This window comes from Myxocyprinus asiaticus, chromosome 1, assembly GCF_019703515.2.
Source record: "Myxocyprinus asiaticus isolate MX2 ecotype Aquarium Trade chromosome 1, UBuf_Myxa_2, whole genome shotgun sequence".
Lineage (NCBI taxonomy): Eukaryota > Metazoa > Chordata > Actinopteri > Cypriniformes > Catostomidae > Myxocyprinus > Myxocyprinus asiaticus.
The window spans coordinates 60,882,213-60,910,042 of NC_059344.1; the positions used below are offsets into that span (position 1 = coordinate 60,882,213).

The 27,830-nt window shown below is 36.3% G+C and overlaps 1 protein-coding gene across 3 annotated transcripts; it reads left to right on the forward strand.

Annotated features, from left to right (window-relative positions):
• On the forward strand, positions 1–26,195 carry tpcn2 (two pore segment channel 2). 3 transcript variants are annotated; one of them, XM_051697094.1, is made up of 26 exons: positions 2–95; positions 231–419; positions 3,766–3,818; positions 3,935–4,011; positions 4,925–5,102; positions 6,054–6,170; positions 7,940–8,046; positions 8,224–8,296; positions 8,702–8,801; positions 9,126–9,191; positions 10,436–10,500; positions 12,656–12,765; positions 12,873–12,954; positions 13,038–13,124; positions 15,322–15,441; positions 16,014–16,073; positions 16,327–16,455; positions 16,571–16,620; positions 16,786–16,885; positions 18,126–18,197; positions 18,293–18,366; positions 19,501–19,606; positions 20,706–20,788; positions 20,903–20,984; positions 21,172–21,263; positions 25,147–26,195. In XM_051697094.1, the coding sequence occupies exons 2-26, from the start codon at positions 272–274 to the stop codon at positions 25,223–25,225; spliced, it is 2,310 nt and encodes a 769-aa protein (XP_051553054.1). In that variant the 5' UTR covers positions 2–95; positions 231–271; the 3' UTR covers positions 25,226–26,195. The 3 variants fall into 3 exon arrangements, with proteins under 3 accessions (XP_051553046.1, XP_051553054.1, XP_051553062.1); XM_051697102.1 differs by having other exon boundaries at positions 5,002–5,102; XM_051697086.1 differs by having other exon boundaries at positions 1–419.
• The last annotated feature ends 1,635 nt before the right edge of the window (positions 26,196–27,830 follow it).

The following is a 27,830-nucleotide window of genomic DNA, read 5'->3' on the forward strand; positions in this document are numbered from 1 at the left end:
TGGGAGGAGTTGACGTCTTGTAAAACAGATCGTTTTGTTGTTGTCCTTTTCGAAACGTTTCAGTCACCGAGTCAGCGAGGTGGAAATGAAACCAAGTGCGTTCCCAGTATGTTTACTGTCGCTCCGCTTTTTAAGTCTGCAGTCGCTTCATTAACAAACATGGGCAAAGAACATACATGTTTTTAAGTTCGTCCCTCGTCACTTCTGAAACCCTCTAACACCCCTGGCAGGATTTCTCTGAATATTGGGCGACTGTGTAAATATTTGCTGGATGGAAGGTGAGCCGTTATTGACGGGGAGCATAAGCCGGGGTTCTTGTGATTATGGATCTCACGATAGTGTTCAGCAACATGAAGAATCGCCAAGATCAAGACGACTGTCCTACTCCGCTACTGACGACTCCCGTCCCATTGAAGAGGGTATGTTCTGTATTCAGCCTGACACAACTGCTGTGCCCAGACAAAGCCTGTAAATGTATATACAATTAGTGTCATTTTCTTTTATATATGAACAGACTTTGCTTTCTATAGGCGTGAATTATATATCTTTTTTGCCATCAGATTGAATTGCGCAATGTTTAACTAAATTAAATTAAGAAAACCTAAAATTCAGTTGGATGGGATTTTGTTATGAAACTGAAATGCATATATCTTAAAATAATTTTTTGAGTGAATATAACCCCCCCCCCCCCCCCCCCATATATATATATATATATATATATATATATATATATATATATATATATATATATATTCAGTATATAATATATATTATTAGATAGATAGATAGATAGATAGATAGAGAAAATATACTGTCTGTATATAGAGAAAGAGATATAGATATACATTGATCAGCCAGAACATTAAAACCACCGGTCTAATATTGTGTAGGTTCCCCTCGTGCTGCCAAAACAGCGCCAACCCTGAGCGATATTCTTCTCACCACAATTACACAGAGTGGTTATCTGAGTTACCATAGACTTTGTCAGTTTGAACCAGTCTGGCCATTCTCTGTTGACCTCTCTCATCAACAAGGCGTATCCGTCCGCAGAACTGCCGCTCACTAGATGTTTTTTGTTTTTGGCACCATTCTGAGTAAATTCTAGAGACTGTTGTGTGTGAAAATCCCAGGAGATCAGCAGTTACAGAAATACTCAAACCAGCCCGTCTGGCATCAACAATCATCCATGCGAATATCTAATCGGCCAATCGTGTGGCAGCAGTGCAGTGCGTAAAATCATGCAGATACGGGTCAGGAACTTCAGTTAATGTTCACATCAACCATCAGAATGGGGGAAAAATGTGATCTCAGTGATTTGGACTGTGGCATGATTGTTGGTGCCAGACGGGCTGGTTTGAGTATTTCTGTAACTGCTGATCTCCTGGGATTTTCACACACAACAATCTCTAGAATTTACTCCGAATGATGCCAAAAACAAAAAACATCCAGTGAGCGGCAGTTCTGTTAATGGAAACGCCTTGTTGATGAGAGAGGTCAATAGAGAATGGCCAGACTGGTTCGACAAAGTCTACGGTAACTCAGATAACCGCTCTGTACAATTGTGGTGAGAAGAATATCATCTCAGGGTTGACGCTGTTTTGGCAGCACGAGGGGAACCTACACAATATTAGGCAGGTGGTTTTAATGTTGTGGCTGATCGGTGTAGATGTTATATTTTTATAATAAGATATAACTAGATGACACAGGCCTGGTTGATGACTCAGTAACAGGGCAGGGTGAGCAGTAAAGCTTATTGTAACGTAGACCATTGTCTGTGATTGTACTGAACACTGTCAGAAAGTCAAATAGTGTTCTTCTGTGGTTATGTTCATTAAAGGTGGATGGCCTATTGTACTTGGACTGGTCTCATATAGTCACCTGTGTTGTGAGTTTCTGTGCTCTCAGACAAACACGTCATTAAACAGAGTGACTGTGCAGTTCATCTTCTTTGACTTCAAAATATGTTGCTATGGCTTTGTTGCATGTATCAAATAACAAATGGAGATTATTGCACAGGACAGGTCGAGGGCAGATGGCGATACATACAGTTCTGCTGTATTAAAACAAAACAGAAAGCTGTTTTTGCTCTTAATATGATACACAGTGCATTTTAATTGGGTATCTTTTCAATCTGGATGAACTTCTTATGTTATAAAAGTTCTGTTAATACTAGTCCAATACTGTGTTTCACATTTTGAGATGACTGGGAAAACTACGTATGTGGAATATGAAGGAATGTATGTGTGTGAGGAGTAGGTAGTCTTGATAGGACTTGTTTGGATTTTGTTTCGCAACACTTGTTTTGTGAACAAAATGTCAGGCTAGCCTTTATTTTAAGCATTTCTAACATATTTTGTTGCAGTTGGAGCTGCACTGTACATCCAGTACATCCAAAGTCTAAGCAAACTTTCTGTGGGTCTGTTTCACACTGTTTCACACAACGCAATCACTCAAGCATGGTTTCCTGTTGAGAAGCTCAAGGGACTCCTGGATATCCTGTTACGATTAAAGGGATAGCTCACCCAAAAATGAAAATTATCTCATTATTTACTCACCTTCATGCCTTCTCTTATGTGTATGACTTTCTTTCTTCTGCTGAACACAAACAAAGATTTTTAGAAGAATATGTCAGCTCTGTAGGTCCATGCAATGCAAGGGAATGGTGACCAGAACTCAGAAGGTTCAAAAAGGACATAAAGGCAGCATAAAAGCAATCCATACAACTTTAGTGGTTTAATCGATGTCTTCAGAAGTGATATGATAGGTGATGGTGAGAAACAGATCAATATTTAAGTCCTTTAAGTCCTTTTTTACTATAAATCTCCACCTTTGACCAGCCCCAACCAGTAGGTGGCCGAATGAGAAAGTGAAAGTCAATTCCACACCAGAATGTGGAAGTGAAAGTGTAGATTTATAGTAAAAAAGACTTAAATATTGTTCTGTTTCTCACCCACACCTATCATATTGCTTCAGAATATATGGATTTAACCACTGGAGTCTTATGGATTACATTCATGCTGCCTTTTGTGCTTTTTGGACCTTCTGAGTCCTGGTCACCTTTCAGTTGCATTGTATGGACCTACAAAGCTGAAGTATTCTTCTAAAATCTTCATTTGTGTTCTGCGGAAGAAAGAAAGTCATTTACAGCTGGGATGGCATGAAGTTGAATAAATTATAAGAGAATTGTCATTTTGGGTGAACTATTCCTTTAATCCTTGTTTTGGCCAACTTCCTAATGTCATAAGTATTTTAGAATGTTTAAATAGATCCATTTTGCACATACAGACTCAAAAGGCTTACATCTGGCCTTTAGTAAATCAGTACTGGTACCGTTATGTACTGGTACCGTTTCAAACCAGTCTGGCCATTCTCTGTTGACCTCTCTCATCAACAAGGCATTTCCGTCCACAGAACAGCCCCTCACTAGATGTTTTTTGTTTTTGGCACCATTCAGAGTAAATTCTAGAGACTGTTATGCATGAAAATCCCAGGAGATCAGCAGTTACAGAAATACACATACCAGCCCACCTGGCACCAACAATCATCCATGCCCGTACATTTTTCTGGAGTTTAGATTACAGAGATTTTGATCTTCCACAGAGACTGAGTTGTTTTGTTACCGACAGACAGAACTCCGTTAGGTTTTGCTAAAGTCTTGCTTTACGGCAATTTTAGAGGGATCTCTTTCAGGGATTTTTTTGCACAATCATAAGAAATGTTTCCATGTAAAACACTGTTTTTTATGTTGTTTTCTCCTTTTACTAGATGGAGACCTCTATGTCCAACAGGCGGTTGTATTTATTGAGGATGCAATTCAGGTTAATATGTATATATATATATAATTATTATTATAATTTTTTTTCTAAATACATTTAATATTAGATTTTTTGCAGGAATTTCTAATTTTCCTATGTTTGCAATGTCATTTCCACAGTATCGGTCCATCAATCACAGAGTTGACTCTGGATCGTTGCGATTATATCGATGGTATTACTCGAGCATATGCCAGTGGTAAGCAGGTGATGGCTTTTAAAGCCGAAGTGTGTAATATCTGAGCCACTAAACCTACTGAATGCATTAAGCTGGGATAGGAGAAAGTAATTTAACACCAAAACGTTACACAGGTTTTAAGGCTAGTATTTACTATATATTGTTGTTTAGATTACCACTTACAGGAATACTTTGTGTTTGATACAACTAAAGCTAAATGTTAAGCTGCATTTCACAGATGCTGTCAGTCACCACAGAAAATAATCATGACTTGTTTCTCTATTTATAAAAACAAACCAAAACATATTAACAGTAATGCACTTACAATGGACGTCTATGGGGTAAAGCATTCTAAGCAGAATTGTGCAGTTTGTTGCATTGTTAAAGTGCTTTTAGTAATTCTTCCATATATTAATGTGTTATTTGAGCTGTAAAGTTGTGTAAATATTCTAAATGATTGATGCAAATGAGTTGCATCAATCCAAAGATCCCGTTCTGGTATCCTTGCATGTGCCATGCAAAAGTTAGGGTTTACTGGCTTTGCATGGTCATGACAGGAGTTGAAAAACTGTGTATAACGTTGCATAGACAAGCTTGGTAAGCAGTTCTGTCATGTAAATTTCATCTTCGAAACCGAGTGTATTTTAGCGTTTATCCCAGTGAAGTTCCTTGCCCTGTAATGCATTACAATATTTTTGTATTTTCAAATAGCAGCACGAGTCACAGAAAATACATTTCTGTGGTAAACAACAGCATAACACAAATGCTGTGGATGGAGCTTTACTTGTATTAAACCTAGAACATTCCATCAATAACAATGACTTTCAGCCTAAAGCTGCTTCTGTGATTGATAAAACATGTTTCTATTTGCCTACTTGAGCTAAACACAGATTTGTTATTTGAATTGCTTCCATACACTCCCTCTCTCTCTAAGGGGTCTGGGGTTCACTATTGCCATTGTGCTTGCTCTGGCCTTCATTGAGAGACCCTCCTCTCTGTCCTACACCTCAGACATACGTTTCAAACCCAAACCCTGGCAGCCACCCTGTGGACTAACGGAGGGTATCGAGATGGTCTGCCTTTGTATCTTCATCCTAGATGTCACTGTGAAGGTACAAGTTCTGAAATGTTAATTTATATTATTGAGATAATAAGTTTTTGCTAAATAAAAAAGTTTTACACATAAAGACATGAATAGCATTTTTTTAGAAATACGGTGAAAATGACGTGTACTCACAATAATGGGCCCCCTAATGAGCGCTGCCATGTTGCAATTGGCCGAGTAACTACCACTTATAATGACAATAATAATAACATGTTTACTTTATATAGTGCTTTCAGCCAATAATCAAACCAAGTAAACCATACAATAAAACAACAAACACAATATACTTACTACAGACAATAACGGAGCCCAAGTCAACAGTATAGTCCAGAGTGATGGTATTGATCAACAGGAGTATGATCTACCAGTCAGTCTGAACAGAATGAGTGCAAGTAGGGGAAAGATAAAACGTCCAAAGAAGATGTCCCTAATGGAGACATGAAACAAACCGCTACTACCTGCAGTCGGATAAACAGTGTGACATAGGAAGTCAAGCGCGAGCACAAGGCAGTTTACAGCTGGGGCAGAGAGCTCGCGAGTGGCGGCTGCACAGTAACAGCCTAGCGACTGTACAACAACAACAACGTGCGAAAATTCATTTGGATTGAATAAAAGAACGTCCATAATAGGGATTTGTGTACTGTGTAGTATGAGACAGATAAAAACACGGACTATTAGTATTAAAACAGAAGATAAACAAGCATTCTGTGTAAAGTGGCAGCATTTGGTAAACAAACTTCCAGCATCCAGGACGACAGGTGTCAGTATAGAGTCCAAATCTACAAGTACTACTGGGACCGATGGGACGAGGAAGAGCCAGCTAAAATCCTACTCAGTGCACCTTTAAATAGTTACTGCTGTTACTGTTAAGGCTAATTTTGTAATGTGGCATTAGCAAATAATGTGTTGCTTAATTTCTTATTTTACTGTAATATAAGTCCTCTGTTTCATTCTGCAGAGCTATTTGATTGGATGGGAGGGGTTCCGGATGAACAAATGGCTGATTGGCTATATAATAGTCATTGCAGCATCAGTTATTGATTGGATGTTGAGTGTTAGCATGATGTGCGATGAGGTGAGTTAATGATTGCAGTATTACAAAACTGTCTACAACTGACCTTTTGGAATATTTACAAAACAAATAAATGATAAATGTGTCCGTTTACACTGCAAGTAATGCCAAATGCTATATATATATATATATATATATATGTGTGTGTGTGTGTGTGTGTGTGTGTGTGTGTGTGTGTGTGTGTGTGTGTGTGTGTGTGTGATTTATTTATTTATTTATTTATTTATTTATTATCCTGAGGTCCACTAATAATGCAGGTTAAGGCTTTTTCTGCACCAAAAACCTCATAATGTAGTTTTTAATGACTATTTAGTACACTCTCTCTTTTTTTTTTTTTTTTTTTTTTTTTTTGCTGCTGTACCTTTAAGACTTCTAAACTGTTTTAAAATATACTTTAAAAATAAAACGTGAAAAATTAGCTATAATAAAAAAATCAATAAATGTGATTTTTCATGATATGACCCTATAAATTTATGCAACAAAATTTAGCAAAAGCAAAAAAAAAATACTCTATTTTCAGGATCTGAAAACTGTCAATCCATGAACTAGAGTCCTGCACGGGTCCTGTTTTGTAAACCTGCACCCGTCCCGCACCCACAGTACTTAACAGAACACCCGACACGTTATCCGACAGTAGCACAAATTTAATTCCGGAGCAGAACTGACCTGTTTAACACAAACACTGCGATCCAAACCGCACCTGCATTAAAATAAATCTACTACATCAGGTAGACAACATTTTTTATTTGCTCACGTCACACAAAATATCAGACAAACATTAGGCACTCTGAGTTGGAGCATTTAAGAAAAATACATGAACCTAACGTTGTGGTGACAATTAATAGAAAAAAGATGAGAAAGATGAACATTATTTGACATTTAAAAAAATAGCCTTGGCTATTTGGCACGCAGTCCGCCGTGCCTATTGATTACCGACCTGCACCGCAAATGACAATGTAAATATTTATCCACCCATCACATCAAATTTTAGCGGTTCACCCATCGGGTACCTGCTCATGTGCAGGACTCTGCTATGAACTGCTCATGTCTTAAAGGAATATTCCAGGTTCAATACAAGTTAAGCTCAATCGACAGCATTTGTGGCTTAATGTTGATTACCACAAAAATGTATTTAGACTCGTTCCTCTTTAAAAAAAAAAGCAAAATTGAGGTTATAGTGAGGCACTTACAATGGAAATGAATGGGGCCAAATTTTTAGAGGGTTTAAAGGCAGAAATGTGAAGCTTAAAATTTTATAAAAGCACTTACATTAATTATTCTGTTAAAACTCATGTATTATTTGAGCTGTGAAGTTGTTTGAATCATAATTTTTACTGTCATTTTAGGGTTTTAGGGCTTGTTGACATTCGTTGTTATGGCAACAAAGTTGTAAAATTGGCTATAACTTTAAAAAGAAAAGGTTAGTAAGTGATTTTATCACATTAAAATAATGTTTACACGCATATCCTTTATGTCTTGTGACTATACTTTTGAAACAGTGAGCATTTTAACGTTTAAAAATTGGCCCCCATTCACTTCCATTGTAAATGCTTCACTGTAACCGAGATTTTTGCTTTTTTTTTATTTTTTAAGAATAGGAGGGGCAAGACAAAATTAATATTTGTGATAATCAATATTATGCCACAAATGCTGTCGATTGAGCTTAACTTGTATGGAACCCGGAATATTCCTTTAAGACATGAAGCAGAATTGAGTCAGTCAGCATTAAGCACCAGATGCACTGGTTGTAATATTGTCATTTTAATCCACAGAGTTTAAGAGTCAGGAGACTGATTCGTCCATTTTTCCTCCTGCAAAACTCCTCTCTCATGAAGAAAACTCTAAAATGTATCAAAAGGACTCTTCCAGAGATAGCAAGGTAATAACATAACCTCTGTAAGAAGTGTTTTTCCCCATAAGAATTTCTCAATTGGATTCCAGATATAGGCAATATTTTCAATTCTCAATGTCTGCAGACTTATTATGATATTGTAAAATGAAGGGTGATGAAATAAACATTGACTCGGAGCACTCTCTTTCTTTGTTTCTGTTTCAGTGTTATCCTACTTCTAGCGCTACACATTTGTTTGTTCACCATGATCGGAATGCTGATCTTTGCCAAATCAGACGTAAGTGATCGTGCGCTTACTTATCATTTCCATGTTCTTGTATGGGATAGTTCACCCAAAATGAAAATTCTGTCATGATTTATTCATCCTTATGTTGTTCCAAACTGATTTGACTTTCTTTCTTCTGCGGAACACAAAATGAGATCTTAGGCTGAATGACAGCCTCAGTCACCATTCGCTTTTAATGTTTTAATTTTTTTTTCTCCATACAATGAGAGTGAATGGTGACTGAGACTAACATTCTGCCTGACATCTCCTTTGTGTTTCACAAAAGAAAGAAAGTCAAATGAGTTTGGAACAACACGAAAGTGAGTAAATGATAACAGAATTTTCTTTTTTGGGTGAACTATACTTTTAATGCAAAGTCATTTTAGAGCTCTCTAATCAATTGATCTGTTTCTGTAGGATTCTACGAAGAATGGAGAATGGGAAACATACTTCAAAAACCTGCCTAAGGCCTTGTCCTCTCTGCTAGTGCTGCTCACCACAGCCAACAACCCTGATGGTGCGTCTTGGTTTGCATTTGATCGGTTACCACAATAACTGCTTTTAAAGTTTCTCAGGAGGTGTGAGTCTCTCAATGAGTCAGAATAGTTTCAGATGCTCAGTGACACAGATGACATTGTGGCACTGCTGTGTCGAATGTTCTGACATCTCTGGCTCATTGCTGTAGACACTGTGAGTCATTTGGTTTAATCACATGACAAGATGTCTTGTGACTTGTCATAACGGCCTGTTAAAGTTTCACAGGTATCGGTATGTATTTTAAACATGAGACTGCACCAATGACCTATCACCTCTCATAATCTCTTTCTCTCTCTCTCAACAGTCATGATTCCAGCGTACTCTCTGAACCGCGGCTATTCTATATTTTTCATACTCTTTAGTGTGTTTGGTAAGTTTTATAGCACTTAAATTAGTTGAGTGGGTAAATCTCTTGAAAACATGTCCAGGTCACATTTAACCATTAAAGGAATAGTTCACCCAAAAATTATAATTCTCTCATTTACTCACCCTTATGTCATCTCAAACTCATATGACTTTCTTTCTTCTGCGGAAAACAAACAAAGATATTTTAATGCAGATATGATGTCTGTTTGTCCATACACTGCAAATGAATGGCACCCAAATGTAAAGCTCCAAAAAAGGACATAAATGCAGCATAAAGTTAATCCATATGACTCCAGTGGTTTAATCCATGTCTTCTGAAGTAATCCAATCGGTTTTTGGTGAGAACAGACCAATAAATATAACTCCTTTTTCACTATAAATCTTGACATCATCAGTCTCCTTGGTGATCATGATTTCAAGCTTGATTACACTTCCTAGCGCCATCTAGTACTCTGCGCATGCGTTGAGTACTAGGAAGTGTAATTGAGTTTGAAATCATGATCGTGCCTACAGACTGCAAATGGCAAGATGTACAGTGAAAAAGGAGTAATATTTTGGTCTGTTCTCACCCAAACCGATTGGATCGCTTCAGAAGACATGGATTAAACCACTGTAGTTTTATGGATTACCTTTATGCTGCACTTATGTCCTTTTTGGAGCTTAAAAATGTGGTCACCATTTACTTTCATTGTATCTTAGTTTGTGTTCTGCGCAAAAAGAAAGTCATGAATTTGAGACGACATAAGGGTGAGTAAATGATGAGAGAATGATCATTTTTGGGTGAACTATTCCTGATGTAAATAAATAAATAAAATTACATTTTGCTTAAAGAATTTTCATTACTCTCCATAATTCTTAATGGTGATTTTCATGAATGTAATAAAAGGATTGTTTTTATTTACTTAAGCATACATACAGTTCAGTACCAAATATACAGTCATAAAGTGTAAATACTTTCCAATTTAAATAAAAAAATTACTTCTTTACAGTAAAGAGATTGGGGGAGGGGTGCTTAATTGTCATAAAAATAATGCAATTATCATGATGCAAAAAGTATTAATGGTCAAAAATGAGCTTCCTCTTCTTTATGCAAAATGTAATTTATTATTTCTTTCTTTTGATTTTGGGATGAAGTATGACCCAGACATACAGTATGGTGTTCTTTATTCACCCACTTATGCAGAATGCGTTATATAAAACCTGAGGTAACCTGAAGTAAATGGATACATTTGGATTTGTTTCTTTCAGGAACGTATTTATTGATGAATTTAATGACAGCTATTATTTATAACCAGTTCAGAGGATATCTTCTGGTAAGTGACATACATTAGACATTGTTTTTAGGAATAGTATGCTTGTTAAAGGGAAAGTTCTATAAAAAATGAAAATTTGCCATTTACTCACCCTCATGTTTTTCTAAACTTGCAAGAATTTCTTCTGTCGAACACAAAAAGAGAAATTGTGAAGAATTTTCACATTGCTCTTTTCCATACAATGAAAGTAAATAGTGACCAGGGGCTGTTGAGCCAGACTGATCTCACAGTGCAGTCGGAAACAGTAAGGGGGTATTTACACTTGATCACTTCATGCATTTTTATTGATTGGATAGTAATAACATGAATAGACTATGTGTTGGGGGCAGTGGTAGCTCAGCGGTTAAGGCTCTGGGTTACTGATCAGAAGGTCGGTGGTTCAAGCCCCAGCACTGCCAAGATGCCACTGTTGGGCCCTTGAGCAAGGCCCTTGACCCTATCTGCTCCAGGGGTGCCGTATCATGGCTGACCCTGCACTCTGACCCCAGAGCTGGGATATGTGAAAAAAGAAGAATTTCACTGTATATGTGCAAATGTATAATGTGTGATGAATAAAGAAAATTAATTAATTAATTAATTAAATGCCCTCCAAGAGGTGGTGGTTTGAGGTGCATTCCAGACGAAACTCAGTAAAGTGTAAAGGCTTCTGGCTTTTCAAGTAGCATGTAAATTTTACTCCACCTAAAAAGCGGTATGTCAGCATAGGGAAAATGCTAAACATCACAGCTGTTACAGAGGATTTACCTAGGACTCACGTTGCTCAGTAAATAATATCAAAGAAAGAAACGGATGCATGTTTTAGGAGAGACAAAAAAATGTTCTTCATTTATTTTAAGCAGATTGCTGAAGAAATTGAAACTAAACACTCACTCACTGGCGTGCATGACGCGTCTTACCTACGACAAGCCCAGATGGTAAAAAATACACCACGCGCACACACACAGACACATAAGCGCTCTGGACAAAGTCACTTGGAATCAAATAATACATCACATCTTTTCAATTCACGGAAGTGAATATTGCATAATGCACCGGAAATTAAGATCGTATTTATATCCGTTTGGAAGAGACACATTTATTTGGACAAGTGTAAATGGAATGTGCTTATTCAATCGGATAGCAATCCATACGGTCAAAACGCATGAAGTGACCAAGTGTAAATAGGCCCTAAGTTGACTTTTTTCCAGCTAAAATCCTTCTATGCTTACCGAAATGCGAAACACTGCCTCCAGTGGCCAAAGCGGTAAGTGTTGTTGAGCATATGCGCACGTGTGAGATCCATTTTCCTGGTGAAATGTCCACAGAGGGGCGCCAAAAGAGAGTTGTGAAGCGTGAAGCTGTACAGGCTGTAATATCCAAACCCCAAAACTAAACCTAACCATCAGTGGAGTAAAAGTGTCATGTTAGAGGGAAAAAAATGCAAACTCTGAATCACGCTCATTACTGATTATGTGAACGTGATTAATTCCTGGGATCAACACGGGATCTGAACCCGGGTCTCCCATGCTGTTGACGCAAAGCTGATCTGGTCGTGCCACAGAGGAAGATAAACTGGAGTTGATGTAAAAATATCTGAGTCAGCATAATGTTGCAAATCCTAGGGTACCAGAACTCTCGGAAACAACTTGCCAACTTCCCGTGTGATCATGTTGGTTGAGCTTCAAAAATCACAAAAAAAGCCCAAAAAGTGAAAGTTGTCCATATGACTCATGCTCAATATTCCAAGTCTTCTGAAGCTACACAATATCTTTTTGTGAGAAACAGACCGTTATTTCAGTCGTTATTCACTAAAAAATCTTCCCTTTTGCCGTAGCCCCAAAATCTCATTTGCGACAGGACTTTTGCATGTAAAGTTTGAATTTCCACGAATTATATTTAAGAGCTACAGAGGTCGAGAAGATTTTCAACTAATAACAGCTTAAATTTCAGTTTGGTCCTCACACAAAGCAATCATAGGGCTTCCTGGAATATAATGCAAGAGTCATATGGGCTACTTTTTTGATACTTTTATGGTGCTGTTAGGTTCTTTTTGAACATTTTGCAGACTTTTTTGTGTTCCATGAAAAAAGAAAGTAATATGGGTTTGAAACAGCATGAGGGTGAATAAATAAGGATAAAACTTTAATAAATTATGGTATCATCTCTGTCAATTTAGATGTCAGTTCAGACATCTATATTTCGGAGGCGTGTGGGTATCCGTGCTGCTTTTGAGGTGCTGTGCTGTCCGGGACGAGGACACACCAGTAGTCAATCTGAAGGCCATGTGTAAGATTTCACTCTTTCGCCATCAAAGTGTTTTGTGCAAACATCTACTCACATTTATTATGAGGGGTTTTACGCCTTGTGATTTTACTTCTCCTGTTGCTGTTCAGGGAGCGAGTGGCTGTAAACATGTTTCTGCAGGTCATGGGTAGAGTGCACATGAAGTCTTACTACAGACAAGCTATCATTAAGGTAAAGAGATCTCAGGATAGTTTATTGAAGTATGTAGTGTATGTCATGGGTGCTTGTTTGACCTGTGTTTTTGTCACTCTCAGGCTGCTCAGCAGTTCCCAGACGGCTTCATCAACGGCGAGGCCTTCAAGAGGCTTTTCAATGAGCTGGACAAGGACTTTCTCAAAGAGGTTTGCCTCTGCTCTTTCAGGATCCCAGAAACATGTGGATCAGTTTACATCAGAATCTTAAAGGAACCCTTTCAAAAAAGTTTCATAGTATGTTGGTGATGGTATCTTCGACGGTGTTTTAGTGCCATGTAAAAAATAAAATAAAAAAATCAAAGATTTCAAGAATAAAATCGGAATAATTTGAGAATAAAGTTGTAATATATTGAGAATGAAGTAAAATTACGAGAATGAAGTCGTAGCATTATGAAATTAAATTTGTAATATTTTGAGAATAAAGTCAAAATTACAAGAATAAAGTCGTAGCATTATGGGAATAAAGTAGTAATATTTTGAGAATATGTCTTGAGGAAAGTAACATCAAAGTGATGTGGTGGACAGCAGCAAAGTGGAGCGTCTGGGTCTTTACATACAGTAAACACCACTAATGGGAGATAACATTGGCTATGCAACTTTGTTATCAAGTTAGCTGAATTTTTGGGAAGTTTTTGTGAGCTCTCTGTTCATGAATGAGTTATGCATTAGTACAGGAGTTTTTAGTCTGTGGGTGCCTGTCGAGGGAGGCGCAAGATGCTTGCACAAGTGAAGAGAAAAATTACTGGAAATGCTTTGAATTATGTAGGTCCATTTCAAGACATTGTATGTGGTAATATCCCTTCAGTAATAGTATTGTTTTGACAACAAAAAAAGCAGACTAAGCATCACCCACGTCGAGCGGGACTGCGCAAATCTGTCTGGTTCTAGTTCTAGTTTCCTACACAACCACTGCAGTGTCCTGATACTAATAGTAACTCCATGCGGAAGCGCCAAAAGACAAAGGATTTCTTTATTGCTATATCCTATTCTAAAGAATGGTTGAACTAAATCCTCAACATCCATCTCTTGCATTAATGAAGCTGCTGGCTCGGCGTCTGTACTATCGTTGTGAAAATGACGCGCTGTTAAATATTGTGATTTTTTTTTCTCTCGAAATATTTCTACTTTATTCTCGCAATATACTACTTTATTCTCATAATGCAACGACTCTATTCTCGAAATCTTAGATAGTTATATCTTAGCTATACCACTATATGATTACCATATCAGTAATGAATGATTACTGTATTCATTTACAGTGGTATTTACATGATACTCCAAGGTACTTCAGAGAATCCCATGGTAGTCCAAAAAAAAAGAAAGAAAAAGAGTGTGGTATTCCCATGGTACATGAACAAAAAACAAAAAACAAAAAAAAAACATAATAATAATAATACAAATGAAATTGCTTTTTGTTTAAAGACCAAAATCCCCCCCAAAATTCTACTGTGAAAAAAGAATTATGTATTTTTTTTTTTTTTTTGTAATTCCCATTATTCTCAATAGTGATTCACATTCCTACTGTCTATACTGTCTTACATTAGATTCTCATTAATAAAATTTGTTGTTTTATTTAAATCATCATAAATTTAAAGCAGTACAACAAATATCACCACGATGTGTAAATACTTTACAGTTTAAATCATATCATTATTTTAATTAGTATTTAATTTTTCAGTACAGCAAAGTTAATTTATTTTTTATTCAAGTATCATAAAAAAAATCTCAATGGTCCTAAAAGATGCTTAATTTTTTGGTGCCAAATATAATTTATTTATTTCTGTCAGTGAAGTCACTTCATTTTCATTATTTATGCAAACAGTCATCAGCGGGGTCTGAAATTAAGGGGGCCGTGGGGCAAAAATGCCACCAAAAATGCCCCTAAAATTCAAAATGTGGGGGCAGAAATGGCCTTCGTAATGATTTTTTTAAATTTTTATTTATTTTAATAAAAATAAAAATCTGATATAGTTATTAATATTCTATTATAGTCATAGTTATACATATTATAGCATAAAAATGAGTTTTATGTTGATTTCATTCTTCGGGTAAGAGGTAATAAATTCTCAATCTTGAGAATATGTATTAATGAATTGATTAAATTGATGTATCTGACAAACAAATGAGACAGTTTATGTTTTAAATGGTTAGAAAAAAAAAATACCCCCTCGTAAAGTTAAAAAATGCCCTTGAAAATCAAATACGGGGCAAATATTGTTCATTTCTGGCACTGGACACCAGGATACAGTAATCAGAGTCATCAGTTTCCTGCGCCACCTGCTATGGTGCATAGAAACTCAGTGTTTGTGTCCAAAGACATTCTAATGTTGTGTTTTTCCTGCAGCATCCACCAAAACCAGTGTACAGTTCTTCAGTCCTGCAGAAAATCCAGTATATCTTCAGTCACTACTATATTACTGTGCTGGGAAACGTTGTCGGTTTGGCTAATGTCTTGTGCATCTGTGTAAGGAACCTGATTTCCTTTTCCTTATGCACCACATACACCATCCTACACATACAACCTTATAAACATAAATAGATTATTTCTAACCCTCAGTCCTTCTAGAGTTTAGTGGATTAAACCGGGTTTTCCAACTGTGAGGTTCGCAGACCCCTAGGGGTTTGTGATGGGACTGCAAGGGTGTATTTAGATACAATAGCCATAAATAAATAGTAATAATAATAATAATAATAATAATAATAATTGTAATAATAAATTGTGTAAAATATAAACATAACACTTTAATCTTATATATATATATATATATATATATAAGGTTTCCCTCTTGTAGGGCAAAATGCATCTTCATCTCTAATCTATAAATAGTGTAGGACATAGGACTTTCTGTTTAATTGTGCAGGGGTGCCATCTTGTGGACAACATATGATTAACACTTGACCAGCACTTGACTAGAATTTTTGATGAGACATTTTGCGTAGAAGTAGCCTATGCTATCCAGCTGACATACACAGAGTGATTGTTTTGGTGCTTTGAGACTTTAAATTCATCTGATATATGTTGAATTCTTTCTGCAGACCGTCCTGGTTCTGGATTCAGAGAAGTCCTCGTCTGAGAGGGATTACTACTACATGGAGGTGACAGTCTCATCCATTGAACACTTTGATCACTGCAGAAAGAGTGTAGTTTCATATTAGCCTTTTAAGTGTAACTATACAGAAAGGCAAGACTTTTCACATTAAAAAAAATCTGAAATTTTTTTTTCGTGTCTGTTTTTAATATTGTTTATATTACATTTTTATACTGCTGTTGTGTTTGTTGTATATTCATTGTATAGTACAAAATACTGCTGAAGCATAAATGCAAATACCTGTATCTTTTCTATTTTAGATCATCAACTTTGTTTTCACCCTCTACTATTTAATAGAGATGTTACTGAAAATAGTGGCTTTTGGTTGGAAAGGTTATCTCTCTTACATAAATAATATATTTGATGGATTTCTCACTGTTCTCCTGCTGGTAAGACATTTTATATGAGATTTTGTTTGTGGTTTAATTACATTTAATATAATTTCAATGTTTGTGCTCAGATGCTCAGGTCAAGAACAGTTTTCTGTTCTTTTATCCTCAACAGGCCATTCAGATTGCTACATTCATCAAATACAGAATTCCCAATAATAAAGTGTAAGTGTGTGGAATTTGTTATATGCTGATGTACAGTACATACTGTCTCAAAGAATTTAGAACCCATTCTGAAGAACTAAATTTTAGAAACAATGTCTGAGTCAGCTGTTGTATAAATGCTTTGGTTGAGATTTTATTAAAACCATATGATTTTCCTCTTCACAGGGATCTGGTTCCACAGCATGTGATGTCTTTGTGGGAGATGGTTCGATTGGTGAACATGTTGATTGTTTTCCGCTTCCTCAGGATAATTCCAGAAATCAAGGTTGGCATCTTGGTCCTCAAATGAATCACCATGTTAATAAATACACACATAGGGATGCTATCACTGTATATAAGTGGAGGTTTCTAAGGCAAGCATCACTATTATTATTGCTTGTACTTGGGGTTAGGGATTTGAACAAACCCCTAATGATAAGTATTAAACAGTGGTGTGTAACCTGTCCTGCATTATTTGTGCTAAGGACATGAATTACACCTTAAAGTCCCTTTAAGGCAATTCAGGTCACTTATCAGTCATATTTGTAACTTATTTTCACTTATGCAACTACAGACAACAGTATCTACCTAAGTGGTTAAAGGAACAGTTCACCCAAAAATGAAAATTCTCTCATCATTTACTCACCCTCATGCCATCCCAGATGTGTATGACTTTCTTTCATCTGCTGAACACAAAGATTTTTCGAAGAATATCTCAGCTCTGTAGGTCCATACAATGCAAGTGAATGGTGATCAGACCTTTGTAGCTCCAAAAATCACATAAAGAAGACAACAAAGTAATCCATAAGACTCCAGTGATTAAATCCATATCTTCAGAAGTGATATAATAGGCATGGTTGAGAAACAGAAGTCCTTTTTTACCCTAAATCTCCACTTTCACTTTCAGATGTGAAAGAGAAACTAAACAGGCAACACATGTGACTTTCAGACATAAAAGTAAAAGTGAAAGTAGAGATTTAGAGTAATAAATTTTTTTTTTATATTTTTAAACTGTTTCTCAGCCACACCTATAATATCGCTTCTGAAAATATGGATTTAAACACTGGAGTCTTATGGATTACTTTGATGTTTCCATTATGTGATTTTTGGAGCTACAAAGGTCTGATCACCATTCACTTGCATTGTATGGACCTACAGAGCTGAGATATTCTTCGAAAAATCTTTGTGTTCTGCTAAAGAAAGAAAGTCATACACATTTGGGATTTCATTTTTGGTTGAACTATCCATTTGAAGACTGAAATCTCCCCAACTGTTGGTCAAGATTAGGTTTAAATAGCATATTTCAAATCAGGAACACAATAATAATGATATCATAAACTGTGCTTCTTTAGCTCAAACCACGCAACAAAAAATATTTTTAGGCTAGGCCAGCTAATACATATGTGCATTCTTTAATAAACAAATTGGTGACTGGCTCAACCTAATAATCACTCAGAACACTTGCCTTGAAATCTTAATGTCTATGGGACAATGTGTATTAAATTCTTTGCTTGCTTTGCCTTTAGTTGATGGCTGTGGTGGCCAGCACTCTTGTAGACCTGGTGAAGAACTTACGGGCATTTGCTGGTATTCTGTTGGTGAGTGAACAGACTCCTTTTACAGTGTCACCTGCGGACAATATTATTGATTGTGAGGTCATTCTCCTAATATCTTCATGTCCTCTCTGATGCAGGTGGTATACTATGTGTATGCGGTTCTTGGTATCTGGCTTTTCCAGGGAGCTATAACCGCCCCAAAAAATATGAGGTATTGTATATTATCATCTAGTTTAAAGGGAAAGTTCACCCAAAAATGAAAATTCTCTCTTCATTTACTCACCCTCATGCCATTCCAGATGTGCATGCCTTACTTTTTTTCTTCAAAATACCAGCAAGATTTTAAAAAGAATATTTCAGCTCTGTAGTTCCTCACAATGCAAGTCAAAAGGGTCCAAAACTTTGAAGCTCAAAAAGCATCTAAAGGCAGCATAAAAGTAATCCATATGACTCCAGTGGTTAAATCCATGTCTTCAGAAGTGATATGATAGGTGTGGGTGAGAAAAAGATCAGTATTTAAGTCCTTTTTTTACTATAAATCTCCAATTTCAAACAGCCGTCCTAAGCGCTCTTCTTCCTAAGAGTTCTTCTTTTGTTTTTGGCGATTCACATTCTTCGTGCATATCGCCATCCACAGGGCAGGGAGGAGAATTTCAAGCAAAGAAAGGGGTTAAATAGTGAGCTGTTTCTCACCCACACCTATCATATCGCTTCAGAAGACATGGATTTAACCACTCGACTTGTATGGATTACTTTTATGCTGCCTTTATGTGCTTTTGGAGCTTCAAAGTTTTGGTCACAATTCAGTTGCATTGTATGGACCAACAGAGCTGAGATATTCTTCTAAAAATCTTTTTTGTGTTCAGAAGAAGAAAGTAAGTCATACACATCTGGGATGGCATGAGGGTGAGTAAATGATGAGAGAATTTATATTTTTGGGTGAACTATTCACATTTAAAGTGGTGCTACAGTATTGGGGATGGTTCACACCAAAATGAAAATTCTGTCATCATTTACTCACCCTCATATAGTTCCAAACCCGTATGACTTTTTTCCCCCTCCGTAGTACACAAGAGCAGATGTTAGGCAGAGTGTTAGCCTCAGTCACCATTCACTTTTATTGTATGTTAAAAATATGCAATGAAAGTGAATGGTGACTGAGGCTAACATTCTGCCTAAAATCTGCTTTTGCATTCCACAGAGGAAAGAAAGTCACATGTCATACGAGTTTGGGTGAGTAAAAGATTACAGAATTTTCATATTATATGTTTTGTGGTATGTTGTTACTCATTTTGTCATGAATCTTTAATGAATGTGAACCTCTTCCCACTCTGTGATCTCTCAGCATGATCTCTAACTCCAGCACGGAGAATGCTACAGGCGTGTTCACCATGGATTGTGGATCTTTTGAACAGCTGGAGTACTGGCCAAATAACTTTGATGATTTTGCTGTAAGTTGCACAGAGAAAAGTCTCAGCCCCAGATGACACAATTATTAGCTCTATGGATCATCTGATGCATATTACACACAAAAATTGGCAACAGCTTTTCCAAAATTGCAAGCTCTAACAGGGCCGGTACTAGGATATGATCTTTAAGGGAGGGCATTTTGACCTTTAGGGTTAGGCATTAGGCTCACTCTCATCTGACCGGGGGGTCCCTCTTGGTTGTTTGGCCATCCGACTGGGGTAAAATCCCCTTAGACCCTTCCATGAGCTCCATTCTGATTGGCTTTCTTCTATGTAATTTCCAGCAGTCAGTGCACAGGTTTTACACTGCAAAAAATCTTTTATTAATTAGTATTTTTGTCTTGTTTTACACTAAAAATATCTAAACATTCTTAAAGCAAGACAAATTTACTTGTCAAGCAAAACTGCGTAAGATATTTTGTCTTGTTTTCGTAACTACATTTAGTGAGGTTTATGCTTTAAACAAGACTGACCAACAGGGAAAGGAAAATACACTTAAATCAAATGGAAAACATGTTTATTTTTCTTGTTTTAAGCATAAAGGTAACTAAAGTTTGTCTGATTTCTCTGAAAACAAGCCATTTTGCTTGTCAAGAAATATTTCTTGTTTTAGGAATATTTAGATATTTTTACTGGAAAACAATACAAAATTAGTAATTTAGAAAATTATTTTGCAGTGTAATCAGTCTTTCTGCAAACAAAGGGAAAACAAATATATTGCAGATTCACCCGCCCCTAAACGGCTCCTGCAAATAAACAAAACACACAAAAAAACGTCATTGGTCACTGTGTGTGCCACTCAGAAAATGTTTTACCATCTAAGGGGGTGGTTCTTGTGCAATGTGGATCAGACCACATTATGCAGATATTCAAAAGCCTGGCTACGCAAGCCAGAACATTTATTTATTCAATAAAAAATGTATATGCAAAATTTAGGAACAAATATATTGCAGGTATATGCAAATTTAGAAACATTGTTTTGAAAAAGGATAAAAGAACAGAAACCAATGTCTTGGGTGTGTGCGGATAAATGTTGATAGTAACACTGTTTACATCCTATCACGTTCCACGTCTCTTCCAGGCCTCTTTGGTCCTGCTTTATAACATCATGGTGGTGAATAACTGGCATGTCTTCACAGACGCATACACCAGATACACAACAGAGTAAGCCAGCAGCTCCACCAAAACACAAATACCTCTCTTTCTCTATTCAACAATTTTGTTTGCTTTGGCTGGGGAGTGTTTCATTATCTTGTTACCATAATATCCCCATGTCAGGTGGTCTTTGGTGTACTTTGTGGCTTGGTGGTTAACATCGTCAGTCATGTGGGTCAACTTGTTTGTGGCTCTCATTTTGGAGGTATGATGCAGAAAATTAAATATGTGTTGGTAAAAAAACAACATATTTATAATAAACACACTGCCATTTTTATTCACATTATACTTGATCTCTTAAAGGTCTGTTTTTAGAAGTCTGATGAACTACTGAAGTAGTTATCAAATTATCACTGAAATATGATAACCTTGATGCATTGTCCTGTTTTCAGAACTTCACATATAAATGGGACAGAAGTAATGCGTTATCTGTTGCGGAAGTGGAGATGATTGCTTATCAAAGCACAGTGCAGCTGATGTTCAGGTAGGATTTTTAGAAGTCAGATTTTTTTTTTGTGTCTCTGACGACACTGTGGACTGTGATAAGCTCTTGGGCAATGGCGATTTTATCATTTCATTTTGCTTTGTGTTCTGATGTTTCCTATTTGTGTATGTGGTCGTATGTGAGTGTGCAAGAGCTCTGATACTCAGAAAATAGCAGATACTCTGCTTAAAGGAATAGTTCACCCAGTAATGGAAATTCTGTCATAATGTACTCACCCTCATGTCGTTCCTAACCAGTATGACTTTCTTATGTGGAAAACAAAAGAAAAAATCAAATAAAAAAATCCCAGTCTGTAATCACATGACAATGGCAGAGGACAGTGACTCATTTTAAAGCTTAAAAAGCACCCAAAAGTGTCATAAAAGTAGTCCATATGGCTTGTGCATCATATTTCAAGTCTTCTGAAGGCGTATGATAAGTTTTAGTGAGAAACAACTCGAAATTCGAGTCTTATTTTTTTGTTGGTGAAAATCTTGACTTCCGTTACACATTCATGAGCTTTATGAGAGAAGCTTATTCACAGTCAGTATGTTTACATGCACTTTAAAAGTTCGAATCCAGTTGGACAGTTTGTCTTTTTTAAAAGGTATGTAAACGCTTTACATACTGAAATCATACATACTGTGATTTTTGCGTAGTCAGACTAAAGGACCTAGGGCCCTATTTTAAGAGCGCTAGCGTTAAGCGCAGCGCTATGCCATATGTCATAAGCACAAAGTCAGTGGGTATGGCCATGAAGTTTTGGTATTTTCGTGTAATCATGCACTAAGTCTAGGCGCAAGTAGGTTTGGCGTATTCGCACGCGCAACGTGCAAATGGGCTGGATAAAGTGCAATTTAATTCTGAGGTTTTTTCCGGTTATTATTCCACCGTCTGCATCCTATTATATAGTTCATTCCCTCAAGCACCAGCGATATAAACAAAGACAGCACATTCATAAGAAGTTGGTAGTGTAAATGGACTTTATGAAATGAATTAGAAGAATTAAAAATTACGTTTTTTTGTACATTAACTGCATCCTTGATGATTGTCGGGCATATTTCTATGAGAGTGATAAGCTCCTTTTATACACATGGAAAGTGTGATTCTCGTCAGAATTTGTATGTAGACTGCATTAAATTATAGACAATGTAAGTATTATTAATCATTTTCATCTACTGACACACAGACCATGGCTAATATTAACAGTGATTGTATCGGCACGCACTTCACTTCTACCGGCTGATTTTGATAAATTAAACAAATTTATTGAAAGATGATCAAAATAAACCAAAAATATTTCCAAATTGAAATTACACTTCAAACAAAACAAAAATCAAAAAATCATAGCCTATCAATTCTAAAAATGTTACTCTCTCCAACTTTTTCCATCGGCCCGTTTTTCAGTGACTCTATGACAACAGGTGGAAAAATACCTTTAGACTTACAAATTAGACATAAATACAATTGTACCTTTAAACATAATAATAATAATAATAATAATAATAATAATAATAATAATAATAATAATTGAAAGTAAACCATGACCTATAGATAGTTTAACACAAATCTCATACATTTTTGTTTCATATAAGACGGCTACAACTCTGATCGTCAAGGACATAATTTGATGTTCCAGTATATTTTCAGAGTTTGGACGTGAACTTTATTACCACCTGCTGGTAGAATCTCTAAACTGCAAGTGTAAGAACTGAGTTTAAACTTTGACCTACAACCTATTTCTCAGAAAAATCACAGTTTGTGCTCCTACACCCACAAAAGCGCAAACACTCTCACCCACGCCCACTTGCGCTTTGCACTGGCACGAAAATTGTGATAAAATAGAGCCCATAGATAATGTGATTTTAGCTCCAAAATGTGATGCATGGCACTTTCTCATCTGACGTCCTTGCTTCAAATATTCGATTATGCATTGTGTCATGTATACTTGGACAGCCAGACAGAGATTGCGGCTCGACCAGGGCCGGTACAAGGATGTGACCCGCTTAGACCCGTTCATGGGCTCAACTACGTGAAAACACACTGTAGCTAACTTATAAAACCGCATTAAAACTTTTTGACTGACATGCATGTTCAACTAAGAACTTGTGCAGTTTAGCTAGAGTATATGATTCATATTCATAAAAATTATCCTTTTGTGTTTCACATAAGAAAATTATACGGGCTTGGAACGACATGACGGTGAGTAAATTCAGGGGCATCATGCACCTATTTTTTTTTTTTGAGGGGGCACCAAGCCCCCCAGTACAAGTATCACACTCACTTTTTTAATAGAAACAATTACTTCTGCAGCTGTTTGTCAATAAATGTGTATCAGTAATGGTTGCATTTGGTTACAAATTTATAAGGGGAAGTGCAAGTCTGACATCTTCAGGTGGTTTATGTCACTTTTTTGGATCTTGCCACCTCTTTTGTGTAGCCATTTTCCATACACAACACAAGAGGTATTTATTGTCACATTCACATATGCCAGTAAATAGAGTGAAAACATGAAGCCAATTTCTGAATGAGGCAATTACTGTAAATATTGTAGACCATGATCAGTGTAAGTAATAGTGATAAGATGGTTTAACCACTAATAGAACTTAGCCTAAATGTGAAATCGCTTACTCGCTCACCATTACAGTATGTTGATTGCCACACAATGCACTATAGGGAATAGGGAGTGATGGATCTAAATAAATAAAAGTTAAATGCCAGCTGAAATAATCTCTGTGAGATGGTCAATAACACGCAGCAGCCGCGGAAAGAAAAAACATTTTTTTTTAATTTTGTGCTGTGTTTGCCGTAAGCAGTCATGAAGACAAAGTGGCTGATGTCTTGTAAATGAGTTTGACGAGTTGCCGCCTCGATCCATTCAGCCACCTGCACCGCCATTCTCCCACTGAAATACAGAACCCGAGGCCACCGAGGAACTATGTAAAAAAGTTTTTATAATGACTGGAAAGGAGAGGATTTACACTGAAAGAAGTTAATAACCTGGTGCTTTCTTTAAACATGAAGAAAAGAGAGTGTCAAGATGGCGTAAAACCTGTTAAGTGCATTTCAGCACCAAAGGAAATGAACAGCGACCGATCAAACTAAACCAATAGACCTAATAATCTATATTAGACTATAAAAAATGGATTGACTGTTCCACTGAGATCAGACAATTCATTTGTTTTTATTGCCATAACACAACGCTTTTTCCTTGGTGCTCTACCTTCCCCGTGAGCGTGAACTCCGAAGCAGCCACGGGATAAATATATAGAGGAACACGTGACATGATTGAACTGACAAAATTTAGACGTGTGAATAAAGATTTCTTTTTTTACATGCAATAATCATTCAGTTTAATTACAGAAGGTACAAATACGTTTTTGGAATTTCAATTAATCCATTCAAAATCTTCTTGGCTCAGAAATCTAAGGGAGAACACGCCTTTGAGTATACTCGTATAGTATAGTATACTAAACAGAATTTTCATTTTTTGGGTGAAATGTTCCTTTAATAGCTCAGAATTTGGTGGAACTGGGTGTGGTTTAGCTTTTATTCTTGCATTTTGAGTATTATCGCTTCTCACAATCGAGTACAAATCCTCCCATTCTAATATTTCTGTAAAACTCACCATTTTCAAACATTTCAATGTGATTTGGCAAATTTGGACATATTCCTGTTGGTCCAGGAACAGCATTCCTATCAAAAATCATTGGCCAAACCCTAACTGCAAACCTAGACCTAACCCAGAAATCTGATTGGTTGATAGGAATGTTGTTCCCGGAACATGTCCTACTTAACAAAAATCATGTTATGTTTTTGGAACAGCAAATCTTTGGCATTATGCTATCTATCTTACTTCAGAATTGTTCTATTCTCTCTTCAGAGAGCATGTCCAAGAGCCGACAGAAGAAGAATTACTTGCTAAACTCCAACAACACCCTCATCTCCACCTCGGCTGGTGACCCATAGCATATGCACCCTCATTTCCATCTCACGTGGTGCCTTTTATTCAAGGACATAATTGCACCAAAACAAACCCAGAATCCTCCAGGACTCCATCACTTCTGTGTAGGCCTCATGTTTACATATCCATCAATTTCTGAGGACCTGTTTCCTATTATAGGCTCTGTGGTGCTTCAGGTTTGCTTGGGAATGGATATATGTGTAGCTTTAATTTAAAAAGAGGCTGTAGCTCAAGAGTAAAGTGACTGCAGAGATCTTGTTTTATCCTCAGGACAACCTTTAGATTACACTAGTATTCAGTTCTCACTATCAGTAGCAATATGTTTTGGCTTACCCAGACTATTGGAAGGAGTTCACTGTTCAAAAGTCTTTGTTTTGTGAGAAAGCAGTCACACTATTGCAGTACCATATATTCTTTCATTTCTTTTCTTGAGCCTGTTACAGTCGAACAACAAAATACAGTTAATGGAAGATTTTTAGAAAAGCTCACAGGTGGGTCTGGAGCTATGAGCTTTTTTTTTAAAACCATGGAAAACAAAGGGACAAGGCACATTAATGTGTTAAATGCAATATATTTTTTGATCGTTTTATTAAGTCTTTGATTCTATTTTAAACTGTGTGCCATATCTTCTTTTATTTACAATTTTACTGTGTATTTTACAGAAATCTTAGTGGATACTTCATGCACATTTCTGTGACCTTGGTTATTATTGTAACTCTCAGCTGGAAACTTAGTGGCACAGTAGCTATTTTTACAGTGTTTTATTTTAGATATCAACTGATAGAATTTTGCTGTGCAACTTAATATTTGGCATAAAAGATTTAGCAATACCACTGTGTTGTTTTCTTTATTTTTTAGTACTTGTTACATGGTTAATAATGTGCAGGCACATCAGGTTTTTATCATGCTTTAGTTTTCTGGAGCATGCTTTGCATCAAATAAACTTTAGATGACATCACATAAGACCACACAGGCATATATTGTACTTGAGTTCTTACATAACTATCCCATTACCCCGTAGCCTATTTGGGGAAACTCCCTGGTGATCCTATGGTGTTCCTCAGTCTACAGGAAAGTTGAGATCATTTCAAGATGAACACACATGCACACTCTTTCAACAGTTGATTTAGAGCTAAACATACAAACAAACCTCTCACACAGGGCGCGTTTTCCCTAAACCTAATGTTGTGGTCTGCCTGACCTTGTGTTAAACACGCATCAAAGTAACAAGGCTACCTCCTATTCCCCATCCACACAATCATTCCCCCAATCTTCCTTGCATACTGTTTGTTTACTTTTCCTCTAGACTTGTAGCTTTAGTGAGGTTTTCTCCCACTGCTTCACTATGTAATATGGTATAACTAAATAGGATTTTACTAATCACCTCTGCAATAAAATAAAATAAAGTCCTGTAGTTGCTAATTGTAAATTAACAGAGATTAATAAAAATGATAAATCTTGTAATATAAATTGTGTCATTCACCAGTCTCAAATAATTGATGTGGAAATCCTGGAAAACTACTCTTTATTAAATCTTTATTTTGCCAACAAGAGATTGGCTTTGTCAAGAAAACAAAAATCACAAATGAGATATTGTTTCTTCTAGACAGAAATTAGATTAAATGGAGAGAAAATCTAAGTTTCACTAGAGTTCTGGAAGAGATCTCTACAGTGTCACAGACTGTGCTCAGATTTACCTAAATACCAAAGTCTAAAATCAAAAGTCAATATTTCTCATTGTAGTCTCTCAAAGCCATGTTACACTCAAAACACATTTGGACTGGGGTTTACATAAAAAAACCTATGAAACAATTTCCACACAGAAATTGCTAGTAAATTTAACAGACCATATTTTCAGAAAATAAAATTCAGACTTCACAAATCAAGAAGTTACCAAATGTAACATTAAAACCAACCAACCAAAAAAAAAAAAAAAAAACAATGGCCAAAATCAACTTGCAAACAGCTAAACCATGCAAACTCATTAATTATTCAAGCCAGGTGAATGACCAGCTTTGAAAAGTTTAGTAAAATTTACTTATTTCATTTACCTATGAAATGTACTCAAATTAGCTGCTAAATATGACAATATTATTATATATATATATATATTTTTTTAGGATTGATACATGTAATAAACAATCATAAATAATAGAGCATTCATTTTTACATGTTTGAATTTTGTACATATGTAGAATTTTACTTAATATTTTCAAGTTCACGCTTAAGATAACTTATTTATTGTAGGAAGTACTTATTATTTTCTGCTATATTTAATTCACCACAATGCCATCCACAATAATTGTATACTCTTACTGTATGTCATCAGTCGTGTCATTTGGTTTTATTTTCCCCCTATAATATAATATTAAAAGAAGCTTTCTGAGACAAAGTTGATGCTTGAACGAATCATAACTGAGAATCCCTGAGCTACAAGCGAGACATTTTGAGAGATAAAAATTCCTTCAGGGTGGAAAACTCTGTTTAATGTGGATGAACTTTACTAAACACCTCGACTCTGTACTACTTATCCCTCTAGCACTGAGGATATCAAATCTTAACTCAGAACTGGCTGGACAGAATTGCAGTTTCATCAATGGCCT